The 22421-nt window shown below is 42.8% G+C and overlaps 1 protein-coding gene across 1 annotated transcript in view; it reads left to right on the top strand.

The window, feature by feature from the left end:
- RFTN1 (raftlin, lipid raft linker 1) overlaps nt 1-22421 on the top strand; it is a 102980-nt gene that overhangs the window by 10434 nt on the left and 70125 nt on the right. Inside the window, exon 2 of the mRNA XM_053466423.1 lies at nt 19358-19544. Within this exon, the coding sequence (XP_053322398.1) occupies nt 19358-19544 (187 nt within the window). The remainder of the gene's footprint in view (nt 1-19357; nt 19545-22421) is intronic.

Here is a 22421-nt window from a genome sequence, read left to right as displayed (position 1 = left end):
AATAAATCGTCCCCTTGTTGTGCTATTGTAAAATGAAGTTTGGAGATGTTTCATGAAAAGTTGTTTTTTCCCCCTATATATCATGCTTTATCTAGAGAAGATTAACGCTCGTGTAGCATCTGGTTTTCAATGCCTTTGATAAGATGTGCAGCTGTGATTGCTGACTTTTTAGATAAAGGATCTGATATGTGTTACGGAGCAAGAAACCAGCTTTACATTTAATAACATGATGCGATCTTTATTTTACAGCTATAAGCTAAGGATGGTAGTTTACATATAATACAACAGAACGCACATCATGTTACTTCTGAATTAACCAAGAATTATACACACTAGTGTCTAAAGCACACCCAATTTGACTCTTAAAGCAGATTTCTCCCGTTTCTACTAATGGGTCATGTGATGTTGTGTCACATGACCTTGCCGATTGCCTCCTCTTCCTTTGAAAGGAAAAGCTGGCTCTGTAGTTTCCAGCAAATCTTGGTAGCCCTTGTGACCTGGCTCCTGGAGGTTTTTGAGCTGTGAGCTAGCATACAAGCAACTCCAACACCTGCATGGAGCCCTCATCAATCAAAGGGCCACCACCAAAATCCAGACTGTAGAGACCTATGCAAGTCTTGTGTCATAATGTTATATTCCTACAATTAAAAAAGAAAAATAGCATGTATTGAACGCTGGGGAACACTGTCCAAGGCCTGATATAGAATTATATAATGGTGATAACTAGGACATTTCTCCTTAGTTTAAATGGGCCAGTTAAAGAGATGAGAGATATCCCTTTTAACCAGCACATTGAGCAGATCCATCCTAGGCCTAGTGGACCTGGTTCAGAATACCCAGCTGCATGTACTGAGTTCCTTCTTCTGCACACATTCTGAAGACTAGAAAACATTTTTCCCCATGATCGATTCCTTTTTAAATTAAGAGGAAATTTCATATTAAAATGGAGATTTGCATAATGTGTCTTTTTTTTAAGCCATAATAATTTACATAGGAAAAGCAGAAACCATCTGACTTTTTTTTGTCTTGAATTTTTCTGGTATACAAAAAAAAAGACCAATTTCATTTAAAATTAGAATAAAATGTCATTTGTCTGCCTTCACCTACAAACAATAGCAGTGTGATCCCCATTACAAATGAATGGTCTTTGCAGAAAAGGCCTGCGGGTGGAAGAGCAGATAAGATATGAAAACTGCTTGGCAACTTAGTAACCCACATGTGGTTGCTAGTGTGTTGAAGCACAATGAGAAACTATTAAGATAAAAGCCTTTTAGAAAACCGCATTGTTACAATGATTATTATTATCTTTTGTGTTTACATTGGAGGCTGCTGCCAGACACAATGCCTCTTATTCAACATGGAGGTCATTTCAGATGGCCCCGTAATAATAAATTAAGGTGCTGGTACGGATAAATGGGTCATATCTGCGTTCGTTGGTGTCGCATGCATTTTGCCTATAGATATCACATGACTCCATTTCTCATGTCATCTTTGTGTATAGTTAGTTTGTAGGCTCTTAATCTCATGCCCCTCCAGGGCCAGCCCAAGGCAAAATGCCGCCTGGGGTGAATTTTAAAATGCCGCCCCCCCCTTATCTACCCTTCCTCTCCCTCCGTCCCTGCCCCCCCCCATTATCTACCCCCCCCCCTTGTACTTACCTTTCAGCAGTCCTGCGACGAGTCTCCCTGTTCGGTCTCGGTGCCGGCTTGTAATGCTGAGCGCTGGAAATCTTGCTTGGTAAGCGAAAACCACTCGGCGCCCCTTTCTCTCTCTTTCGCTTTAAAAAAAAAAGGGCTTCAAAAGTGCCGCCTGGAGCGGTTGCCCCTCTTGGCTCCATTGTCGGGCGGGCCCTGTGCCCCTCATCGGATTGGATCCTTGCATGGACCTTAAACAAAATGGTCTTATTTAAAGGACAATTATCGTTACTTTTTGTATGATCCTTTTTAAGTTTTACAATGAATATTGATTTATTTCTGAGACAATACGGAATTTGTTACCGCTCCATTTGTTACCGTAGTTTACTAGAAAATAAAATATAAAAACGTGGGATTTTAAAAAGAACAAAACACATTTCTTATGAATTTATAGTAGAAATGGGAAAAAATACCAAAAACGTATTTGTTAACTTGCCCTAACTTGCCTAGATTTAGAGCGACTTTGGTCAGAAACAGCAGTGCCCCCACATCGGCATCGATTCCAGTGATATGAGAGCAATTTTTTTATCGGCGATGTACCAGGTACAAATAAACCTACGTGAAAATAGTTATATATTACAATAAGCAATATATATTTAATAAAAAAACATGCTTGTACGTTAATCTTAGGGGAATGTTTCTAGTGTGTCCTTAGAGGTGGGGGAATGGTCATGAGTGGGACTACCCACCCACCATACCCAAAGAGCTTCAGAATGTCAGGAGCTGCAATGGAGGTCCCAGGCCTCTATTAATCGTACAGCTACCTCATTCCGTCTGGCGAGATCAGAGGATCTCTCAAACTGGCCCATGATTCTCACTGCCAAAACAGGACAGTTGGGCAGTATCAGAAAACTGAGACTATCCTAAAAAAGTCAGGACTCTTGGGAGGTATGTTTTCCTCCCCATTCAAAAGTTTCTACCGTGTTGCCGATTGTGTTTAATTGGTATAGGCTTACAGTTTGTGGGCAATATTTTCCATTTAAAGTTTCCCGTGTTCACATTCGTCATCCTTTTTTTGAATTGGAGGGCTAATTGGCAGTCATGGGGAATGACCAGAAGAGAGAGAGCGTCAGAACAGGAACGGCCAGCTCTGCCATTCTTTTAAACATCTTTTTAAAATCTTCAAAATGATATACACCCTCTCCTTTACTCTCATCCCTCTTTCCCTCCCAATAGCCCATCCACAGTGCAGCTTGCTCTCCTTCCCTCTAACCCACTGCTGTTACTATTGAGGGGCCACGGAACGTGTGTTGTGTGACCCCACCGGGGGCCTCTGTTACCACATGCCACGAGCTTCTTGGTCTGTAGCAAACAGATATTTCTAGAAGTTAAAATATGCACAATAGTGGTGAACAATGGTAGCATTTCATAACAAAATCATTTCAAATCAAATTGCTACATGTGACCGGCTGGTATCTGTACCAGGGCACCTTCATCCAGTGGGTAATGGCGGCACATGCTCGATACCTAACCGGGAGCAGAACTGGTGGAAATATTTTGTCCATCTCTGAAAATGGGTAAAAAATAGTGCTTTCCAACCCAAGGAAAAACCCTGTTGTTGCAGAACGTCTGGTAGAATATATTCGTTAGTGATCGTAACTGTAGCTCTGCAGGTTGATACATGATCACATTATACATAATTCTTCAGGACGTGTTGTGGCATAGGAACAGCTTTTTGCTGTAACTCACTCAACTTTCATTGAAACCATTTGTATTTGGGTGAGCAAGACTGTTCTTTAGGTTGCCCAAAATACTGTTTTTATTCATTGTTTTATAACTTTTATTAATTTGGTTGAAAATATGGCTGAACATATACTTCCAATTAAAGTTTAATGTTGACATTTTCATTAGAAGCACTTTTATATGCGCCAAAAGAAAGTTTAAATATATAAATATATATATTTTATTATTTCTTATGATGACCTTTAACCAGAGAGGTTCCTGAAGTGACATGAAGTTTTTCCAACTAAATTATGTTCCAATTCCTCATCAAACTAAAACCTTCCGAAGCATATTAAGAGAGAATCAATATTTTTTATGCGGAAGATGATTAAGCACATTCAGGGATTAGAATGTAAATTACCGATAAGAGAATCTTGAATTCACTGCGAGAATAACAGAAAAAAAAATAGATCTTACAAGTAGGGTTGTCAAATGAATAAGTGTTGATATAAAACAGTTTTCTTAAGTAAATTCCTTTGCATTTCCCCCTGACTCAAATCTCTTTCTGTTTTACTTAACCAGCAGTGTTCATCATTTACATATCGCTCCCCGATGATTTATAGACACAGCTAAAGATGTTCCACCAGGGACAAATGTTAAATTAATATTCACACTGATAGCTAATAGAACTTGCCGCGGGCTATAGAAAATGTACCATCTGCTTATATAGGGGGCACACTGACAGTGATTTTTCTTTTATCAGAGACAAGCCCTTTTAACACAGAGGGGGGGATGGGAGTTTATTCTGTCACACATTAAAACAGCACAAAATGATTTATGGCAGAAATAACTTTCTTTATGCGAGCTTCAATTAACTGTTACGACGACACATTGCATCGCAGCGCTTCGCATCCTACTGAGGCACTGAAGTGTTTTATTTTTTGTTGGTTTTTTAATAATTTATTGACCTATTTTCCATAAGTGGAATGAGAATTTTATTAATGTAAATGTGCATGCTTGAGAAAGATGGGATGTAAATGTAAAGGCTGTGATGGTAAAGATGGTACCCAACCCCTTACACCTGCATCTTCCGCTACCTTTATTTTATTTTAGTCCTATTAATTTGTGTAGGACATGGATCAATTAATTCAAGGGGTAGCTCAGTAAAACAGGCAAGATGGCAATGCTAACATATAAAGATAAGGACTGCGGACAGTAATGAGCCCATTGTGTCTTCTTCTGTGGCAGGGATAAGGTGACAGTAGAGAGGGGACATCAATCTCTGTTGCTAATTGGAAGATCATAGGGATGAATGCCCTAAACACAGCCGGGGCTTCCACAAACTGTGTCAGAGGCATTGGTGTTCTTGTATGGACAGCTATACATGCTTTGGCCGGAGGATCAGTGAGGCATTTAACTGGTTTCATGTAGGGCATCCATCTTTGTAGGCCATCCAGGTGTTTATGCAGGATTTCTAGCTTTCTGCGCAAAAATTGATGTATTTTGTAACAAGTGAATCTTAAAGTCATTTAGAGCTTCTGCTATTTTTAGTTTTTCTCTGCGTGAATACTGGTTTCCTCTTTTGATATGTTGAGGTAACAATGTAAGCAATGAAGCAGGTGTTATTTTCTACTGTTATATTGTCTGGCTTGCTTGCTTGAATGATTGTATCTGTAGTATTTGAGACTTTGTTGTTCTCAACTGTTGTCACTGTAAAGATTGATTCTCTTCAGTGGGAATGGTTTCTCGGACATCAAGATTCCAGCTGAACATCTGCATTCGTTATTGTCACCATGGTTCTCCAGATCAAAACATTTTCTTTGTTACTTGTATTTGAAAAATATTATGTGGGTTGTACTACTCTCCCAACACAGTCGTAGATGCCAATTGGCCGTCCATACCCCATAGATCTCATAATCATAGTCTCTGTCTCTTGGTTACCTACTTCCCAGTTCCAAGGTACTGTGTGATCTTGTAGCAGGTGTCAATCGTATGTCTCCAGTGAAGTTTCTCTTATCTCCTCTGATCCTCCTGAAAGTAGAAGGAAGAAATCCATAGTAAATAAATACTTTTTGGCTTCTTTATGGATATTATTTATGATGAATTATATGGATCATGTTGTAAAGCCTGTGTGTTTACTTCCACATCAGACGCAATATCAGCCCATTTGGTCTGGATGAAAAATTAAAATGCCCAAGCCCTCATCCCCTCATAGCCTATTGGTATCTAGATGTGATAGATGAAAAAATAAATAATACCCTGGTATGGGCTATAGTATGAGATATGTGAACACTTCAGGGGCTTAACATATCTGCATCACAATTTCTGCTATTACAGGCCTTCCAGGACAGCTAAAAACTCCTAGACTATTACCCATAATGAGAGCATGCAGCTACTCCTAGCCAAGGCAGTCTATTTTTATTTATAATGGTTTATACGCTAGCAAACGAGACATTTAATCAGGATAATAATGATTAGACATATGTTTGAAAGTGAGACAGAAGCGCATTTGCTAATGAAAAAGGAAGTTATATATTGACAGACTGAAGGCTTATTTTAATTTAGGCTCAGTCTTTGCTCAGTACAGTGAACATGAGGAGGAGGTATGGTGACATCTCAAGCTCTCATACCACCGTCAGACATTCAAGCTTCTCATCATCTGTTAGTAATGTATGCTAAAACCTTAATTCCCCCACTTCTAGTTTCTAGTTTCATTATTAACATTCAAACCTCACCAGAATGTTACTTATAATCATACCAGCACAGTTATACAGAACGTATCAAAAGCGTCACAGCGGTGTGTGCTTTGTAGCATTAATGTAGAAAAACATAATGCAGGAGAAAGGTAGGCAACATCTCAGAGCAATGCAGAGACTCATAAGGCCAAAATATAGACAACAACCTATCAGAACATGATTTTATGTCACATGGCAATTAAGCGTTCCCTGCCAAAATTAGAATCACTAGATTGACAAATCTCTACAAATTATGTTTCTGAAGCTGTATTTTGTTTTAAAAAAGTGTTAAATGCATTAGACTAATGGTCCATGTAGGGACAGTCAAGGCCATCCAACTACGCACAAGAAGAGATCATAAGAATGTACTCTGGAGGGGGCGTGGCTGGCCTGGCGACGAAGATGGCCGCTTAATTGTGGAGCTCCGTGCCACCTGCCGCTAATTGACCGCTCGCACACCCGCATACTGCACCATGGGCAGGAATAAAAGGGTGCCTACCGACCCTGCCACACCGGGGACCAGTTCCCGACCTCCGTCGTCCTCCCTGCGGGAGTACTTCCACACGCCGGCGCTGCTGCAACCTGAGCGCGCCGACTCCAATATGGCGCCGACCCATGCTGACTCCCAGGCCTCGGAGGAAGACGCTTCGGCACAGCAGCACTCGGGGGGCTCCCCGGAACCTACCTCTAGGGACTGGAGACGCATCTTCTCCTCGCTCCCCACCAAGGATGACTTTAGTTTGTTGGTGGCCGAAGTGAAGCAGACGGTCAGGACGGAAGTCACGGCCTTGCGTGCCGACATGGGGCGCATGGACGCGAGGCTCGCCACCACGGAGACCAGGCTGCGGGACGTTGAACACCGAGTTGCTGCTCTTGACCGGTCCCTCTCCGCCAAGGTAGCTGACTTGTTTTATCATTTGGAGGATGTTGATAACCGCGGCCGCCGGTCCAACATACGGGTGCGGGGCCTGCCGGAGGGGGAACGCCCTGAGGACCTCCGTACGGTGTTGGATCGACTTTTCTCCATGATCCTGGGGAAACCTGCTGCTTCGGGTGGCCAACCCATGAAATTCGACCGGGCGCATAGGGCGCTTCGCCCCGGAGGAGGCCCGGGTGATCCCCCCCGGGACGTCATCTGCTGCCTGCACAGCTTCTCCCTGAAGGACGCCATCATGCAGAAGGCACGTGCCCGCAGGCTCTGGGACTTTGAGGGTCACCAAGTGTCCCTCTTCCAGGACCTCTCCCGCTACACCCTACAGGCCAGAAGGGCTCTACGACCCGTCACTGCTGTTCTACAGGAGCACAAAATCGCTTACAGGTGGGGCCACCCGTTTGCCCTGATAGCGCGCAGAGATGACACCACGGCCACGGTTCGTATGCCCGCAGACGTGGGGCCCTTCCTGCGGTCCCTGCAACTACCGGAGGTGGCCTGCGACGATTGGCTCGACTGGATCCCGGTACCGCGACCATACAGACCTAGGCCTCCGCGGAACAGGGATGGCCGCCCTCGCTCTCCACGTGGTGCTGCGCGGGAGGACGCCCGGGTTTGATTTCCCCGGCGCACGGCTCCCTTCGTGAACTGACGTTTACACGGCGTTGTCTTTCCGTGGACCTTGGACATTCCTGCGCCAGTGCACTCCTGGCTCACGTGAGACGCCTGTTTTTGTTTTCTTCCTTTTTTTAATGTGACCTGGTGGCCCTAAGTCACATAACATATTGCGTTTGTTCGTTCAACCAGGGTTTTTTTTTTTTTTTTTTTTTTTTTTTTTTTTTCCCACTCGCTTCTCCGCCGACCTAGGTCATATTGTATGTCTAGTTTACACCTACATGTTCACCACTTGGTCGTGTTGATGTTCACTGTGGGGCACAGGAAATATATATTTTACTTAACATTCAATGTAAGCCTAGCAGCGATTGTGTAACATGTCAGCCTCGCAGACGTCTCTTCCTTTAATAACGTTTGACGCATAATTTGGAGGTGCCTTTATGCTATTGGCCTATTTGTCCGCTAGGTGGCGCACGCTGTGCCTATCCCGCTGTTGGGGAGTTTGGGTTTTTTTTTTTTTTTTTTTTTTTTTTTTTTTTATTATTTTCTCCCCACTCGCTTTTCCGCCGACCTAGGTCATATTATGTGTCTAGTTTGCACCTGCATGTTCACCATCTGGTCGTGTTGATGTTCATTGTGGGGCACAGGACATATATATTTTACTTACACTTCAATGTCAGCCTAACTGTGATTGTATACCATGTCAGCCTCGCAGACGTCTCTCCCCTTATTGCCGTTTGAAGCATAATTTAGAGATGCCTTTATACTGTCAGGACATGTATATTTTATTTACAAATTCAATGACAGCCTAGCAGTGATTACACAACATGTCGGTCTCGCAGACGTCTCTTCCTTTAATAACGTTTGAAACATAATTGGAGATGCCTTTATACTATTGGCCTATTTGCCCTCTAGGTGGCGCACAATGTGCCTCTCCCGCTGCGGGGGAGCTTGGGGTTTTATATTTTTTTTTTTTTTTTTTTTTTTTTTCTCTCGCTCACGAAGCGTCTGGGTGCTCTCTGCACCATTCACGGGGGTTAATTTACTCTGTTGCTACATTGTTTTCTTTCAGTGTTATATGCCATGGTGTGGTTTGTTTACGCCTATCTACATGCGACTTTATTTTGGTGCTGTCATTCTGCCTCGTTTTGCCTGGGCGGGTGGCGGGGCTTTGTTCCATTGTTACACTAAGTTACTTGTTGCCGCGTGGTTGCGGTAGTTGTTCCCTCTTCCTCGCCTGCCGGCTCTCCTGCCCCTCAGGGACCTGGTGTCATACCCCTCCTACTGGGGTCTCCGCTCCCTCTACTTGGGGCGCGGTATACTTACCGGTACTTGACACGTTTCCCACTCTCCCCCACTCTCCCTCCGTCTTACCCACCCTCAGGTTCCTTTCCTACCTTGCCACCCCGCTCCCTTCCTCCCCGTTGCCCTTCCTCCACTAAAACTCACACGATGGCCTTCCGGCCCTCGCCCCTAACGTTCTACTCGGCTAACGCTAAGGGCCTTAACATCCCTGAGAAGCGCTCAAGGGCCCTTCGGGAGTTTCGGTCTCACATGGCCTCTGTCGTGCTGTTGCAAGAAACCCATTTTAAAGCGGGGCAGGCCCCTAGCCTTAGGGACGCGTATTTCCCTACAGGGTTCTTCAGCAATAATGTAGAGGCCAAATCCAAGGGTACGGCCATTCTGATAGCTCGTACGGTCCCCTTTGTTGTTAAGGACACCCTCTTAGATCCTTCGGGCCGCTACACATTTGTTAAGGGCACGATCGCGGAGGTCGTTTATACCTTTGCGAGTATTTACCTCCCCAATAAGGGGCAGGACGTAGCTCTGCGATCCATCGCAGCCTCTCTGTCGGCCTTTCGGGAGGGTGTCCTGGTTGCTGGAGGGGACTTGAACGCCCCCCTTTTCCCACAGTCGGACACATCGTCCGGTTCCAGCTGCCTTCCTGATAGTCGCCTGCGCTCACTCCGCGGCACCTTGTCACGACTCCTTCTGGTTGACTGCTGGCGTACTCTGTTCCCCACGACTCGTGACTACACCTTCTTCTCGCCTCCCCACAATCGTTACTCAAGACTGGACTATATCTTCCTCTCCCACACCCATCTTGACCTTTTACAGTCCGCTACTATTTTGCCGCTGACGTGGTCGGACCACTCTCCCGTGCTCATGACCATGTTGTCACCACTTTGTAGGGCCAGGGAGTGGTCGTGGAGACTGAATGACTCTTTTTTGACGGACGAGACTATGGTGTCCCAGATTGAGACTGAATTACAAAATTATTTCCAGAGCAATGATACGCAGGGGATGTCCCCGCTGGTCTTGTGGGAGGCCCATAAGAGTGTGATCAGAGGTTTTCTTATACAGCAAGGGGCGCGACGAAAGAAGGCACGAAATCTTGAAATTGTTGAGCTCACTAGGCAGATCTCCCTTCTGGAAACTGCGCACAAACGCTCTCTCTCTACTGAGTCCTACCGCGAGTTAACGGCGTTGAGGAGTAAGCTCGCTGATCTGCTCCACTCCCGTTTCCGCAGGGCTTCCCTATATAGCCAACGTTTTTTCCACGAGCACGGCAACAAATGTGGTACCCTGCTTGCTAAAATGCTGCGTCCACTCGACCGTCGCTCCTATATCCACAAGATTCGGTCGGTGGGAGGCCAGGTCTCCCCATTCCCGGCACAGATCACCGAGGCATTCCATGCCTACTATACCTCACTCTATAATATACGGGCGGGGGATCCCCGAGACGGTCGGCCGGAGGTGCTGGCGCGGGTGTCTGAGTACCTTAGCCGTAATGTTCGCCGCCGACTTACCCCTGAGCAGGCTTCCTCTCTGGAAGACCCCTTTACGGTCGAGGAACTTTCCCTGGCAATGAAATCTAGCCAACGGGGTAAATGCCCGGGTCCGGATGGTTTGCCCTTGGGGTACTACAAGACCTTTTCGGCCCGGCTACTCCCTTACCTGGTGCGGGCTCTTAACTCCGTTCAGGAGGGTCTCTGTTTTCCGTCCCAGGCTCTGTCTGCCACGATTGCCGTTATTCCCAAGGAGGGGAAGGACCCTAGCCTGTGCCAGAGTTACAGGCCCATATCGTTGCTTAACGCTGACCTAAAATTGTTCGCCAAGATGATGGCCCTGAGGTTGGCCCGGTTTCTCCCCCTACTGGTTCACCCTGACCAGGCGGGTTTTGTTCCCCGCCGGGAAGCGCGCGATAATACGGTCAGGGTGCTTAACGTCATACATAGGGTGAAGAAGGAGGGACGCGGGGTCCTGCTCCTGTCTACCGACGCTGAAAAAGCGTTTGACAGGGTGGACTGGACGTTCCTGCGGGCGACTTTGGAGCATCAGGGCCTGGGCCCAGCTATGTTGGCCTGGATTGGGGCTCTATACACCACTCCTACCGCCCGTATTCGCATTAACGGCGCCTTGTCGCCCCCGGTGGTGATTAGGAACGGCACCAGACAGGGTTGCCCCTTGTCACCAATGCTTTTCCTGCTGTCCCTTGAACCGTTTTTGGAGGCAATAAGAGCTAACGCCGACATACAGGGTTTTTGCGCAGGGGAAGCTCACCACAAGGTGGTGGCGTATGCAGATGACCTCCCTTTTGTTGTGTCCAACCCCAGCGTTACCTTGCCGAATATATTGCGTGAGTTTCACCTTTATGGGTCCCTATCGAATCTCAAGATTAACTACACCAAGTCTGAGATTCTCAACATCTCTGTTTCCCCTGTTTTAGTCCCGTCGCTTGTGTCTAGCTTCCCCTTTCGGTGGTGTTCGGACCGTATGAGATATTTGGGGATTTGGTTGACTGCCGACCTTGCGCACCTTTACCGGGCTAATTTTGCACCGTTGCTCTCTGCGCTAGCCGACGACCTGCGCAGGTGGACGCCTCTTTTCCTCTCCTGGATTGGTAGGGTCAATGTGGTCAAAATGAACCTGCTCCCGAGAGTGCTGTATTTATTTCAAACCCTTCCGATCCGGCTGCCCCGCGTTTTCTTTTCGTCACTCCGCTCGTCTGTCACTAGGTTTGTCTGGGGAAATAAGAGCCCCCGACAGAAATTTTCGCTTCTCACCCGCCCTAAGTCCCGGGGGGGCTTGGCTCTTCCCGACTTTCAATCATATTATCGGGCTGTCCACTTGCTGCGCATCCTAGATTGGAACCTCGATGGTCCGGTTGCTAAGCCCTGGGTTGAACTGGAGCTGGGTGCGCTCAGGGGTCGTGTCCATCATGCTCTCTGGGGTCCTAGAGTCGGCTGTGGTGTGGAGCAGCATCCTTTGATTTCCGCCACCCTGGCGGTCTGGAAGAGCGTGGGTCTCCGGGCCCGGCTCTCTTCGTCGCCTTCTCCCATGTTGCCCCTCGGGGGAAATCCGGACTTCGCGCCGGGTCGTGCCCGAGGGAGATTAACTTTCTTGGGGGTTCCTCCGCCTGTACGCTTGCACTCGCTTTTGGGTGATCGGGGAGTGCTGCCCTTTACAGATTTCCACGCGCGCGGACTACCGTCCATGCTGGATCGCTTCACTTACCTTCAAATAACGCATTATGTCTCCTCCCTTCCTAATCAGCAGAATCTGTACAGGGACCTCACGGTATTCGAGGCCTTATGCTCTCAGAAGCGCCCGCCAGCGGGGGCTATCTCCTTGCTCTATTCATTGCTGCTGTCTGGGTTGTCGGACTCGCCCCCTTCATTTTGCCTGACGTGGGAATCTGTGTGTGACGTACGACTCTCCGACGCTGACTGGAACAAGATATTCTCCCTCACCCATCAGAGTTCTAGAGCCACCAAGGTACAAGAGACTAATTATAAAATCCTGTCCCTCTGGTACCGCACACCTGAGAGGTTGCACGCCATGTTCCCGACTGCCTCCGTCTGCTGTTGGCGGTGCGGCCGTGATGTTGGCACCATGCTTCACATCTGGTGGGCCTGCCCCGTGTTACAGGTGTTTTGGAAGGAGGTATACCGGGTTATTACAGAGCTTACTGACTCACCCCCGCCTTACCAGGCGCTGCCCATGCTTTTGCATCACACGTCGCTCCCTGTCTCGCGTTATAAGAAATCGGTCGTTCGTCATTTGCTTGATGCGGCGAGATGCCTTATCCCTCTAAATTGGAAGTCGGTCCATCCTCCGACGCTCCATGCCTGGATGTCCAAGGTAGAGGACATCAGGGTGATTGAGGACCTTTCTGCCACTTCTCTCAAACAGAGGGAGGCTTACACCACTACCTGGTTCCACTGGCTCTCCTTCTTGGGTAGGCGCACTCCATGATTGCCTCCTTCGTGTGGGGTGTATGTTTCATTTCGCCTCTTTGTATCGTTGATGCTTGGATGGGCGCCTGGTCATGTTTGTTTCACCTGTATCCTTTGTGTTTTATTCGATCAGGTTTGCTCATTTTATACACTGTGTCTTGCTGGCATGTTATATTGCAATTGCTGTATTACTTCCTTTGCCTTTGTCCCTTTCCCCTTTCCCCCTTCCCCCTTTTTTTGCCTTCTGTACCCTTCCTTCCCCCATCCTGCATAAAATTTTGAAAAACCCAATAAACTTTGGATTTTGAAAAAAAAAAGAATGTACTCTGCACAGTTTGGTGCGCATGTGAATTACTTCCGTTAATTTATTTCCTCTGAGCCTGCCTACAGCAACACTGAGGCTCATGAGAATGCTGCTTTCTGATACCCGCATCCTTTAAGACATTTGACAGGTAATTAGAATGATTCCTCAGAATTTTAATAATTCGACTAGTTTGTTGCCTTAAGTAAGAATAAACTAAAAGGTAAGCGCACTGGCTGCGTTTACTTACATTTCAAACCCTTTTGGCAAGTACAAGCTAATGAATTATTAAATCAGAAACGTCTTTGCCTTATTGGAGCCACACAAGATAAATGAAAGAAAGTTGTCAAGCTTTGACGTTTTCATTTGAATCTTCATTTCCTGGATGAAAAACAAAGTCTCGAACATTGTCATTATCTTTGCTAAACCAAGAAAAAAAAAGACATTAAATATTTATGGCCATCCCCTCTTATATTTGTAGATGACATTAGTTCTTTTGACCTGATTTTCCAGAGGCAAAGTGAGTAACACGATTCAATCTTTGACGTCTTTGTTTCTCTCTCTAGTGGGCTTAAATAAATTGTGATAATGAGCTTGGCTCCATGGAGAACAGGTCCTTCAGTAGTTTGGGCTGGCTTGATGTTTTTGGACATGGAGAGATTGCAATACTTTTTGTTCTATTTTGTAATATCACTCAAACAGAAAATCAAAGAAGAGTACACTATACGCATATAGAATACCCATTAGTACATCTGGAGCACTCATGTCCTGCTAGTTTAGGCTGCACGATGTAGTTTGGAATCAAGACCAGCATTACCGGTCATACAATTGTCTCTTCATATGGTCTTTAATGTAGTTAATTTGCAAATTTCACTTTTATTTTTTAGATTTTGTTGTCTGAATATTATAGAGCATGTATAATAAGACATTAGAAAGCTTACTCTCACTTGTGTGAGTTTTGGTTGTTATACATCAAAATTATTAACCCATAACTTAAAAGTAGCCCTCAAAAGTGATGGTTTATAGTGTAGCAGGGGTCAGTGAAATTTTTGTATGTGTTTCTTTTTAAAGAACATTTATAGTTTCTTCCTGGACAAATGAAGTTCTGGAATCATGTAGTGCATATGGCACATGTTGCTATGGTGCAATATCCTTATTGCTGGTAGGTTTTTGCAAAAGGCCATCTTTATTGTTGGGTTACCAATGACTCCAACCTGGCTCCCGGGTCCTGTGCAAGGGCTGGTTAAGCATTGGATGGTCATAGCACATAGGCCGTAGCTGTATGTTCTCTGATGGATATCAGAACTAACTTTGGAACATCGAGATAGGGCCACAGTCTGGACTGTTTCAGCTAAAATTACCTTTGTCCAAAAAAAAATTCTGCAGGAAAGAGACGTATGCCCAATGTCCATTTATAAAACAGGGGGCCATTATTAAACCAACCATAAAAAGTCTGTATTAATAAAAAAAAAAACCACACATAGGTTAATTAAAATGAGTGGAAGTCTTGCCTGTATACCTGGTGTTGTTTCAGTAGTTATCCATGGCCCCTAAATTCTGAGACCTACTTATGACAAGCTTATTTTTTTCTCGGTGTGTTAGTCCCAGATTAATGGATTTAGAGAAAATATTATACATATGCATAAATTAAAACATATTATTTGAATATGAAAGGCATCATAAATCCCTGTTGCATTGTAAGGAGTGGTGATTTGAATGACAGTGCTCTATTAAGTTAAAATCAATGACGTTTCTTATTTTTTTTTTTAATATCATTAAAAAACGCAAATCTAAAATGTACATTTCTCATAAAATAGCTTGTGAAATTGGTGACCTGTCATCAGTCAATGTTAATCAATAGAAAATCAATTAAAAAGCATTGTGTGGATATATGCAATTCACAATTATCAGGTTTTAAATCTTAGAATGTTTTATAACTGTTGCAAAAAAACAGAAATAAGAGCTTCAGCTGAGTAGTCATAGATTTAACAGCATGTCTTATTCACTCACAATAGGTAGAGTCAAATACCAATATCCTAACTTTACAGTGTAGGAATCTTTATGCTTTATTGTTTTACTGCCAAGTATATGTTACAGGACACAAATAATGCATATTGGATATTAGCATTAGCTTTGGGGCTTATAGATACAAACTGTGTTATTTTTACTGGGTACTAGCACCCATAGGATGTTAACATACCCCTTTTGGGACCCCGTTGTTGGGTGGATATGACTGGATGTGGGGGGACGGTGACCAAAGATGGGAGCGGCAAGGCCAGAACCTTGACGGGTGTAGTACCTCCAGATAGGACCACCTTACCAGAAGAGCCACCTTACAATGCCCAGCTGCAGAGTGTCAGGAGTAGGCCAGATCATTTGTAAAGGAACATTCAGCATGATTTTATAAAATATTTAAGAAAGTCTATAGTGTTATGCACTGTGTACAATAAAGAGATATTCTAACTACTGCATTGTAATAACAGAAACGTTTCACAAACCTCACAACTAGATTATAGAAGTAGTTGGGCACAAATATTTCAGCACTTGTATTTCTGTTTGTAAGCTGAACTGATCACATATTAGAATGTCAAATCTTGGATATTTAATGTGATCTACCTGTAAAAAAAACAAACACACAGGGTTTGTTTTCTTGAGAAAAAAGTACAGAGTGACTTGGCTTTGGTCCACCATTTAGCATTTACTTATTTTGTCTCCTCGGTTGTTGAAGTTCAATGCCCATTAAGGTCTGATGCATGCTAAGGGACATATACTTACCTCTAGCTGTTGGAGCCCAAATACACATTAAAAGTGTTGAAAAAGCTATGCTCCTTAGCAGTGCCTGGATTCACACCCACTAAAGAAGTGTCCCTCTTTGGCCATTTAAAATCTTTCTGGTTTTCAACCAAAGCCTTTGCCAGATTCTAAATGTGAAGCGGGTTGTCAGCCTAAAAATGGAAAATAAAAGAAGTTGTACCCTCTCATGGCCCTAAAAACATAACTATTGGTTTGAAGTTATTATTATGTATAAAACAATTTGTTGCAACATAACTACAGTTCAGTTAAACTCAGCCAATACAACTTGATGAGCATTTGTTCACTGTACTAAGGTGAACTGGTCAAGTTTTCACTGCTCCATCCGTTAGGCACTCATTTTCAACATCATTAACTGCAAGTTGCTGCTGAGCTCAGCTGAACCTGAAAGCTTATATACTTAGACCATATACAGTACTTTTTGAATTCAGATCATCCTTCTAACAAATAATCAGAAACAGTAAGTTTTTTGTCCGGAATACCTAAGAGAATAATTGTTGCTTTTGATAGATATCTAATCGTCTGTTGTTTGCGCTAATTGTCAACAAAGGGTTACTATATGGGCCAGTTTATGGTACGTGTGCCTGTGAGGGTAATTATGACAAGATATCAAAATTAATCATTTTTTTAGGGAAAGTTACCGTAGAAGTACTCACTAAAGAAAAGGGTAAAAAACAACACTGGTTGTTTTTCAATATGCATACAATATCATTATACACATAAAGTTTTACTGTCACAATTCCTATGAAATTAATATGTGAACCAGTTCTACAACATGTGAAAAATAGATATTAAATGCAATCAAATGGGGAATGGAAGCGTGAAGTCTAATGCACTCTGAAATATGAAAAATATCTTACTGTGAGCTCAGTATTGTAATTATAAAATGATCAGCAGCACCTCAACACCTTGACATTAAGAGTGAGGCAATAATAAATAAAAAAACCACTCCGTTTTTCAGAAGGTTTAGTATGGAGGAGTCAGATAGGAATTTGCACTTGACTGGAGGAATAATATTTACTGGAATTCCATTAATGTTTACACAGTAATTGGCAAACAGTGGCTCTTAAGTCATGATTTTATTACAAAGCATTTACTTTTAAGGCTAGCGATAACATTTAGTTGTTGGGTTCAGCTCTAGGTGAAGACGAAGAAGGCCAGAGATAGACCATTCTAATAAACAGGTAGATGCCAGGAATGTCAGGAGGAGAGTGTCTGGAAAAGCACAGCAAACAAAATAAGTATACCAGTCTAATGTGGAGGAGACACGGCTCAATGTCATGTCCAGAGCAAAACAATCGAGCTCTCGGTGAAGAGCCGAATAGATTTTATTAGTGAATGTGCCATTGAAACAGCAGTGAATATCAGAATACAGAAATAGTTCCCAGGTAATCATCTAACACTTAGCACACTAACAGCTCAAGATTTTGAGATTCGGACTGAGAGTCCATTAGGAGTTTCCAAAAACTCTAGACAGTCAGTGGGCCTTCAGCATGAAGTTAGGAACCACAGTTCTAATACTTAAACATAATAATGTTATTCCAACATGCTTACCTTTGTGAATGAGAGCATGATCTGAACATGGACTTACTTAAATATACAATTAACTAATAAAAGGACACAAAGTACATGAATTGTACACAATTCTAAATATAAACCTAGGTGCAATTAGTTTTACACCTAATATGTTGTGACCTTCTCTTGGAAATATGGCTGAGCTGACCCTGCCTAATAATTAGTTTAGATGATGTTTAAGAAAGTTAACAATGCATTATACACGACCAACCGCACGGTGCATCTCTAGTAAATAGACCCCTTTATGTCCTGGGCACAAGGAATATTGGGTGGCTATGATTCTTTTTTCCCAATTTTCTTTTACCACTGTTCAGATAGATTAAAACATAAAATATTCAGAAGTCAAACAATTCTAGGCGCTCTAGATGTGTATTTTTTTTTAGGAAATGGAAGATCGAAATTTGGATGCTACAGTTCAACTTGGTGCAAGATATGAGCAGGATAGAATTGATTCCCTAATGCATATTGTTAAACGGAGCTTGAGTTTATGGTAATGCTTTGAAACGGTAAATACTGACTGAAAGAAATCATCAGAGGATACATTTTAAAAAAATTATGAGAGAGTAATAGAATTCTCAGTAGGTTTTTGGAATTTATCTATAAAAGGGCTTTTATAATGCCAAATATAGCAGCACGGAGCAAAACATCTAAACGGGGTCATGCATACTCATTGTGACCTCTTTTGTAATAGACAGTTGGAAATTGACCCCTGGCTGTATACATGTAACTGTCTAAATTGAAAATTTTAGCTTTTAGCCAACCTTGTATAGAATGGGAAGAGTATGCAACTTTGACTTACAGACTTTACTTCTTTTACTTTTCTTTCTTTACTTTATATTTGAGTGGTGGGTTGAGTGGAGTGTTCCCCAAAATGGGGTCTTACCTTGGTAACCAAGGCTCCCAGAGGGGTTACATATTAAACAAAAGTAGTCCAGAAGCTTGCACTCTATGTGTGAGCTGCACTGAAGATAAGTGCTCCACTTATCTTCAAGTGGAAAGGGAGTAAGAGAGAGCAGTGTGAGCTATACTGATGATGGAAAAGGAAGAGGAGAAGATAGAGTGTATATGGGTATGTGTGTGGTATAGCCACTTGTAGGTGTGTATTGTTATATTTAGTGTGTGTATGTATGTGTATGGTGTTAGACTGAGTGTGTGTAGATTGTGTATATGAATGTATAAGTGTATGGTGTTAGATGAAATTGTGTGTGGGGGCTTATGGTGTTAACATGTGTGTATGACAGCATGGTGTTTGTGTCACTGTATGGTATTAGAATGAAATTGTGTGTATGTTAGTATTTGTGTGTGTGTGTTAACACAAGTGTTAGAGGTGAGCCTAGGGTTAGTGGCATCTGAGAGAGGGAGAGGAGAAGAGTTTGTGTGTATGTATAATGGTATGGGACTGAGTGGGTGAGTGTCAGTGTACGTTTTTAAGGACAGTGTATGTTTAAGGCTCACCAAGATGTAAATTGAAATAAGCTTTTGGGGCCTTAGATGAAGAGACCTCTGAACGATTATACTGTACATATAATTTAGCCAGCATTTACACAATTAAATCTCTTTTATGAGTTTTCTATGCCTTACACAAAATACTTGTTTACTAAATGTATTTGGTTGCTTTATAACTGGGCCACTTAGCTGCGGCTGCCCCCAAGTCAGCCCTCCCTTGCTCTATTCGCCTGCAGTAAAAACAGGTTTGTAGACTGCAAGTATACTGTCTTGCCAGAGTAAAGCTATTAACATAGCCACTTAGCATTATTTATTTATAGTCTAATGGTCAGTGTCTCTTTTTTCAGCTGAAGCACCAAGTTCACCTGCCGTCTGGCTTTCCTCTCTGCGTGATCTTCCAGCACATCTGCATGAGCTGTACCAGCAGGGCTTCACGGTGGCTGCTATACATCCCTTTGTTCAGTCCAGTAAAGGGAGAGAAAGAATTCCCCAGGAAAAAATGTTTCGAGTAGTACTCATCAAGAAAACAGAAAGGTAGTCAAATAGCTAATATCTTCTTGTATATATACTTTCTGTACACACACTTTTTATACCTTATATATTGTCTCTTGTTTTATTGTAAGTAAAATACAAAATAATAATAATAATAATAAACTGTGACTACTTTGCAATTTCCATGGGAAACAAAAAAAAGAGCCAGTACTGAAATTATGCAGTCAGGGTACAAATGATGGTTATACTATGGAGTTTGCACAATATAAATAAATGTAATGTTAGGTTTGTGTTACTGTTCACAACCCAGTAGCTTGACCAGTGCCAGGCTTGACCTGGAGTCTCTGGGAGAAGCTCTGTTTCTCCAGGACCTTAAGTCGGTTTCTTTATTCTGAGGGCCTCTCACGGCCCACCCAGATTCTGCCCAGTTTCTCCTTACTTCTTATTAGCGATTGCCTACTACTTGCCCTGAAAAAACTAGCCACATAACGAGGAGGGATGAGGTACTGATATTGCTTGTAAAACAGACAATTATTTCTAGTAGTAGGACAAATCCTTCACAATAGAGAACCCCATGGAGCATTTACCACTTTGTTCCTCTATGCAATACTTTTTTACCTTTACCAGTACTGGGAACATTGCCCGGTACTGTCAGTGTTTTGGGACATGTCATCGGCAGGGTCACACTAAGGCAGGTGTGAGGGGTGCACTGCATCCAGGCGCCACAAGGGCCAATCTTAGAACGAGGGGCCCAGGCAGCTCCCTGGGGTGCCCGCTGCATGAGGAGCAGGGCTGGTTGGGGATATCGTCCAATTTATCCCCAACAATTTATATCAGTCAGTGACTGGCTGCATCAAGCTACATTCAAACTAGATTTTATATTCATGGGTAAGGGTAAATACCTTCCTACTCATCTAACTGAGTCAAATGTATGATATTTAATATCTGTAAAACTCAAAAACAGTTAAGAATAAAATGGATGTCTGATCTTATCGCCACAGCAACCAACTGAATGTGCCCTTCTGCTTGAATCATTCGATTGGTTGCTTTAGGGTTGAGACCACTTTCAACAATTTGTACCACACTACTTTCCATGTCCATAGACTCTGTATTTGTGTTATACTGTTAACAACTACCTCTACACTCCACCTCTAGATAGTTTATAAATGAGTGTTGACAAAATGAAACAACTCAACTAAGCCAACTTAAACTCCAACTTGCTTATTCACAAAAAGTCAAGTTGCTGTCAACCTGAGCCAAGTGCTATCTCCTACTGAGTTGCTATTGAGTGCCAGTTTCTACCCAGTTGCGAACTCAATTCAAGTGATATTATGTATCCATCCATGTACCCAGACAAAAGCTTAAGTCATAATTTGTCCATTGTTTTTATTTGTCATTTGTTGTTATTACCGTATTTCCCCATGTATAAGACGTTATATTTTGGGGCCTGAAATGTGAAAAAAAATCTATTGCATAGTTATTGAACCCAAGTTTTATTTATCATAACATTCATACTCATCCTCATCACTCCCATCCATTAACTGCCCCTACATTAACCCTAAAGACCCCATCAACCATAACTGTCCCTAAATTAACCCTAAAGACCCCATCAACCATAACTGCCCCTAAATTAAACCTAAAAACCCCATTAACCATAACTGTCCCTAAATTAACCCCCACCTCCCCTAACTTTCAGCAGCCCAAACATTATTTTTTTACTTACTGTTAGATGAGTTGCTTAGCCATGTGGACACTATAAGGAAATGGGCGGAGTCAATCATCAGTGTGCAGGGAGGGACTGTTAATCAGAAAGGGGCGGGACCAATTGTCAGTGTGACTGCAGGGAGGGACTGGGAAGTAGTAACTGCATTCTACAACCCCTGTATAAGACGCACCTAGTTTTTAGACCCAAAATTTTTCGAAAAAAGGTGCGTCTTATACATGGGGAAATACGGTATATACCGGTATGTGACATTCTATTAAAACATGACTTATGACTTATGGTCATAATGACACTTTTTTAAGATGTTTCAAAAGTGATCTCATCAGTCAATGGGGACTGTAATCAGCAGGAACATTCTACTGGTTACTACAGTGATAAGACCCCTTTAAAAGTTTGCACCAGACTTGCTCTTTCTAAATAACCCCAGTGTCTTCAAAAGGCTTGTAGGTTTATACCAGGGCTGCTTAGTGCTTATTTTTTGTACCCTTGCAAAAAACTTTCATATATCAAATTGCATTAGCGCACATATTTAATAATTACCCTTACTGGAAATATTCTCCCCATCTGTATATTTGTGGTAAAATGGTAATTGTGAAAGTATGCAGAAAAAGAAACCAGATACTGTACAGAGGTTTGGAATGATGCTGTGTGACGGAGTGTTGCTGCGCCCCACTTATGGTTTGCATACAGAGCTTGGTTAATTGCGTCATTCAGTAGGCATCAGAGATCAGTGTCAGGAAATTTGAAAATGTGTGTGTGGAGAGAAAGATGCATGTGCGGAATAAGGGCAATACTTGGTGGTATTATAATTAAGGTGTTAACTTGTTTAACCTTCTCCCTGGTCATCAACGTTATTAACTATTTGACACATGACAATGTTGATGGTATCATCACACTTATTGCTAGTTGTGGTGTCTTTATTGCATCAAAATCAAGTTTCACTTTACAACAAGTGATGTCATCAAAAATATATATATATCATAAGTTTTAGGCAGGTGTGAAAAAATGCTGTAAAATAAAAATGCCTTCAAAAATAGACATGTTAATAGCTTATTATTTACTGCAACTATTTACTGCAACTATATATATAGATAGATAGATATAAACATATACTAGGTTTATTTTGAAAAACCTATAATGCTCTGAGGTTGTGCTAAGGTGTAATTTATATTTTCTTGCACATAGCTGAGCATGGA

Source organism: Spea bombifrons, chromosome 5, assembly GCF_027358695.1.
Source record: "Spea bombifrons isolate aSpeBom1 chromosome 5, aSpeBom1.2.pri, whole genome shotgun sequence".
Classification (NCBI taxonomy): Eukaryota; Metazoa; Chordata; class Amphibia; order Anura; family Pelobatidae; genus Spea; species Spea bombifrons.
This window is presented reverse-complemented; position numbering and strand designations above follow the sequence as displayed.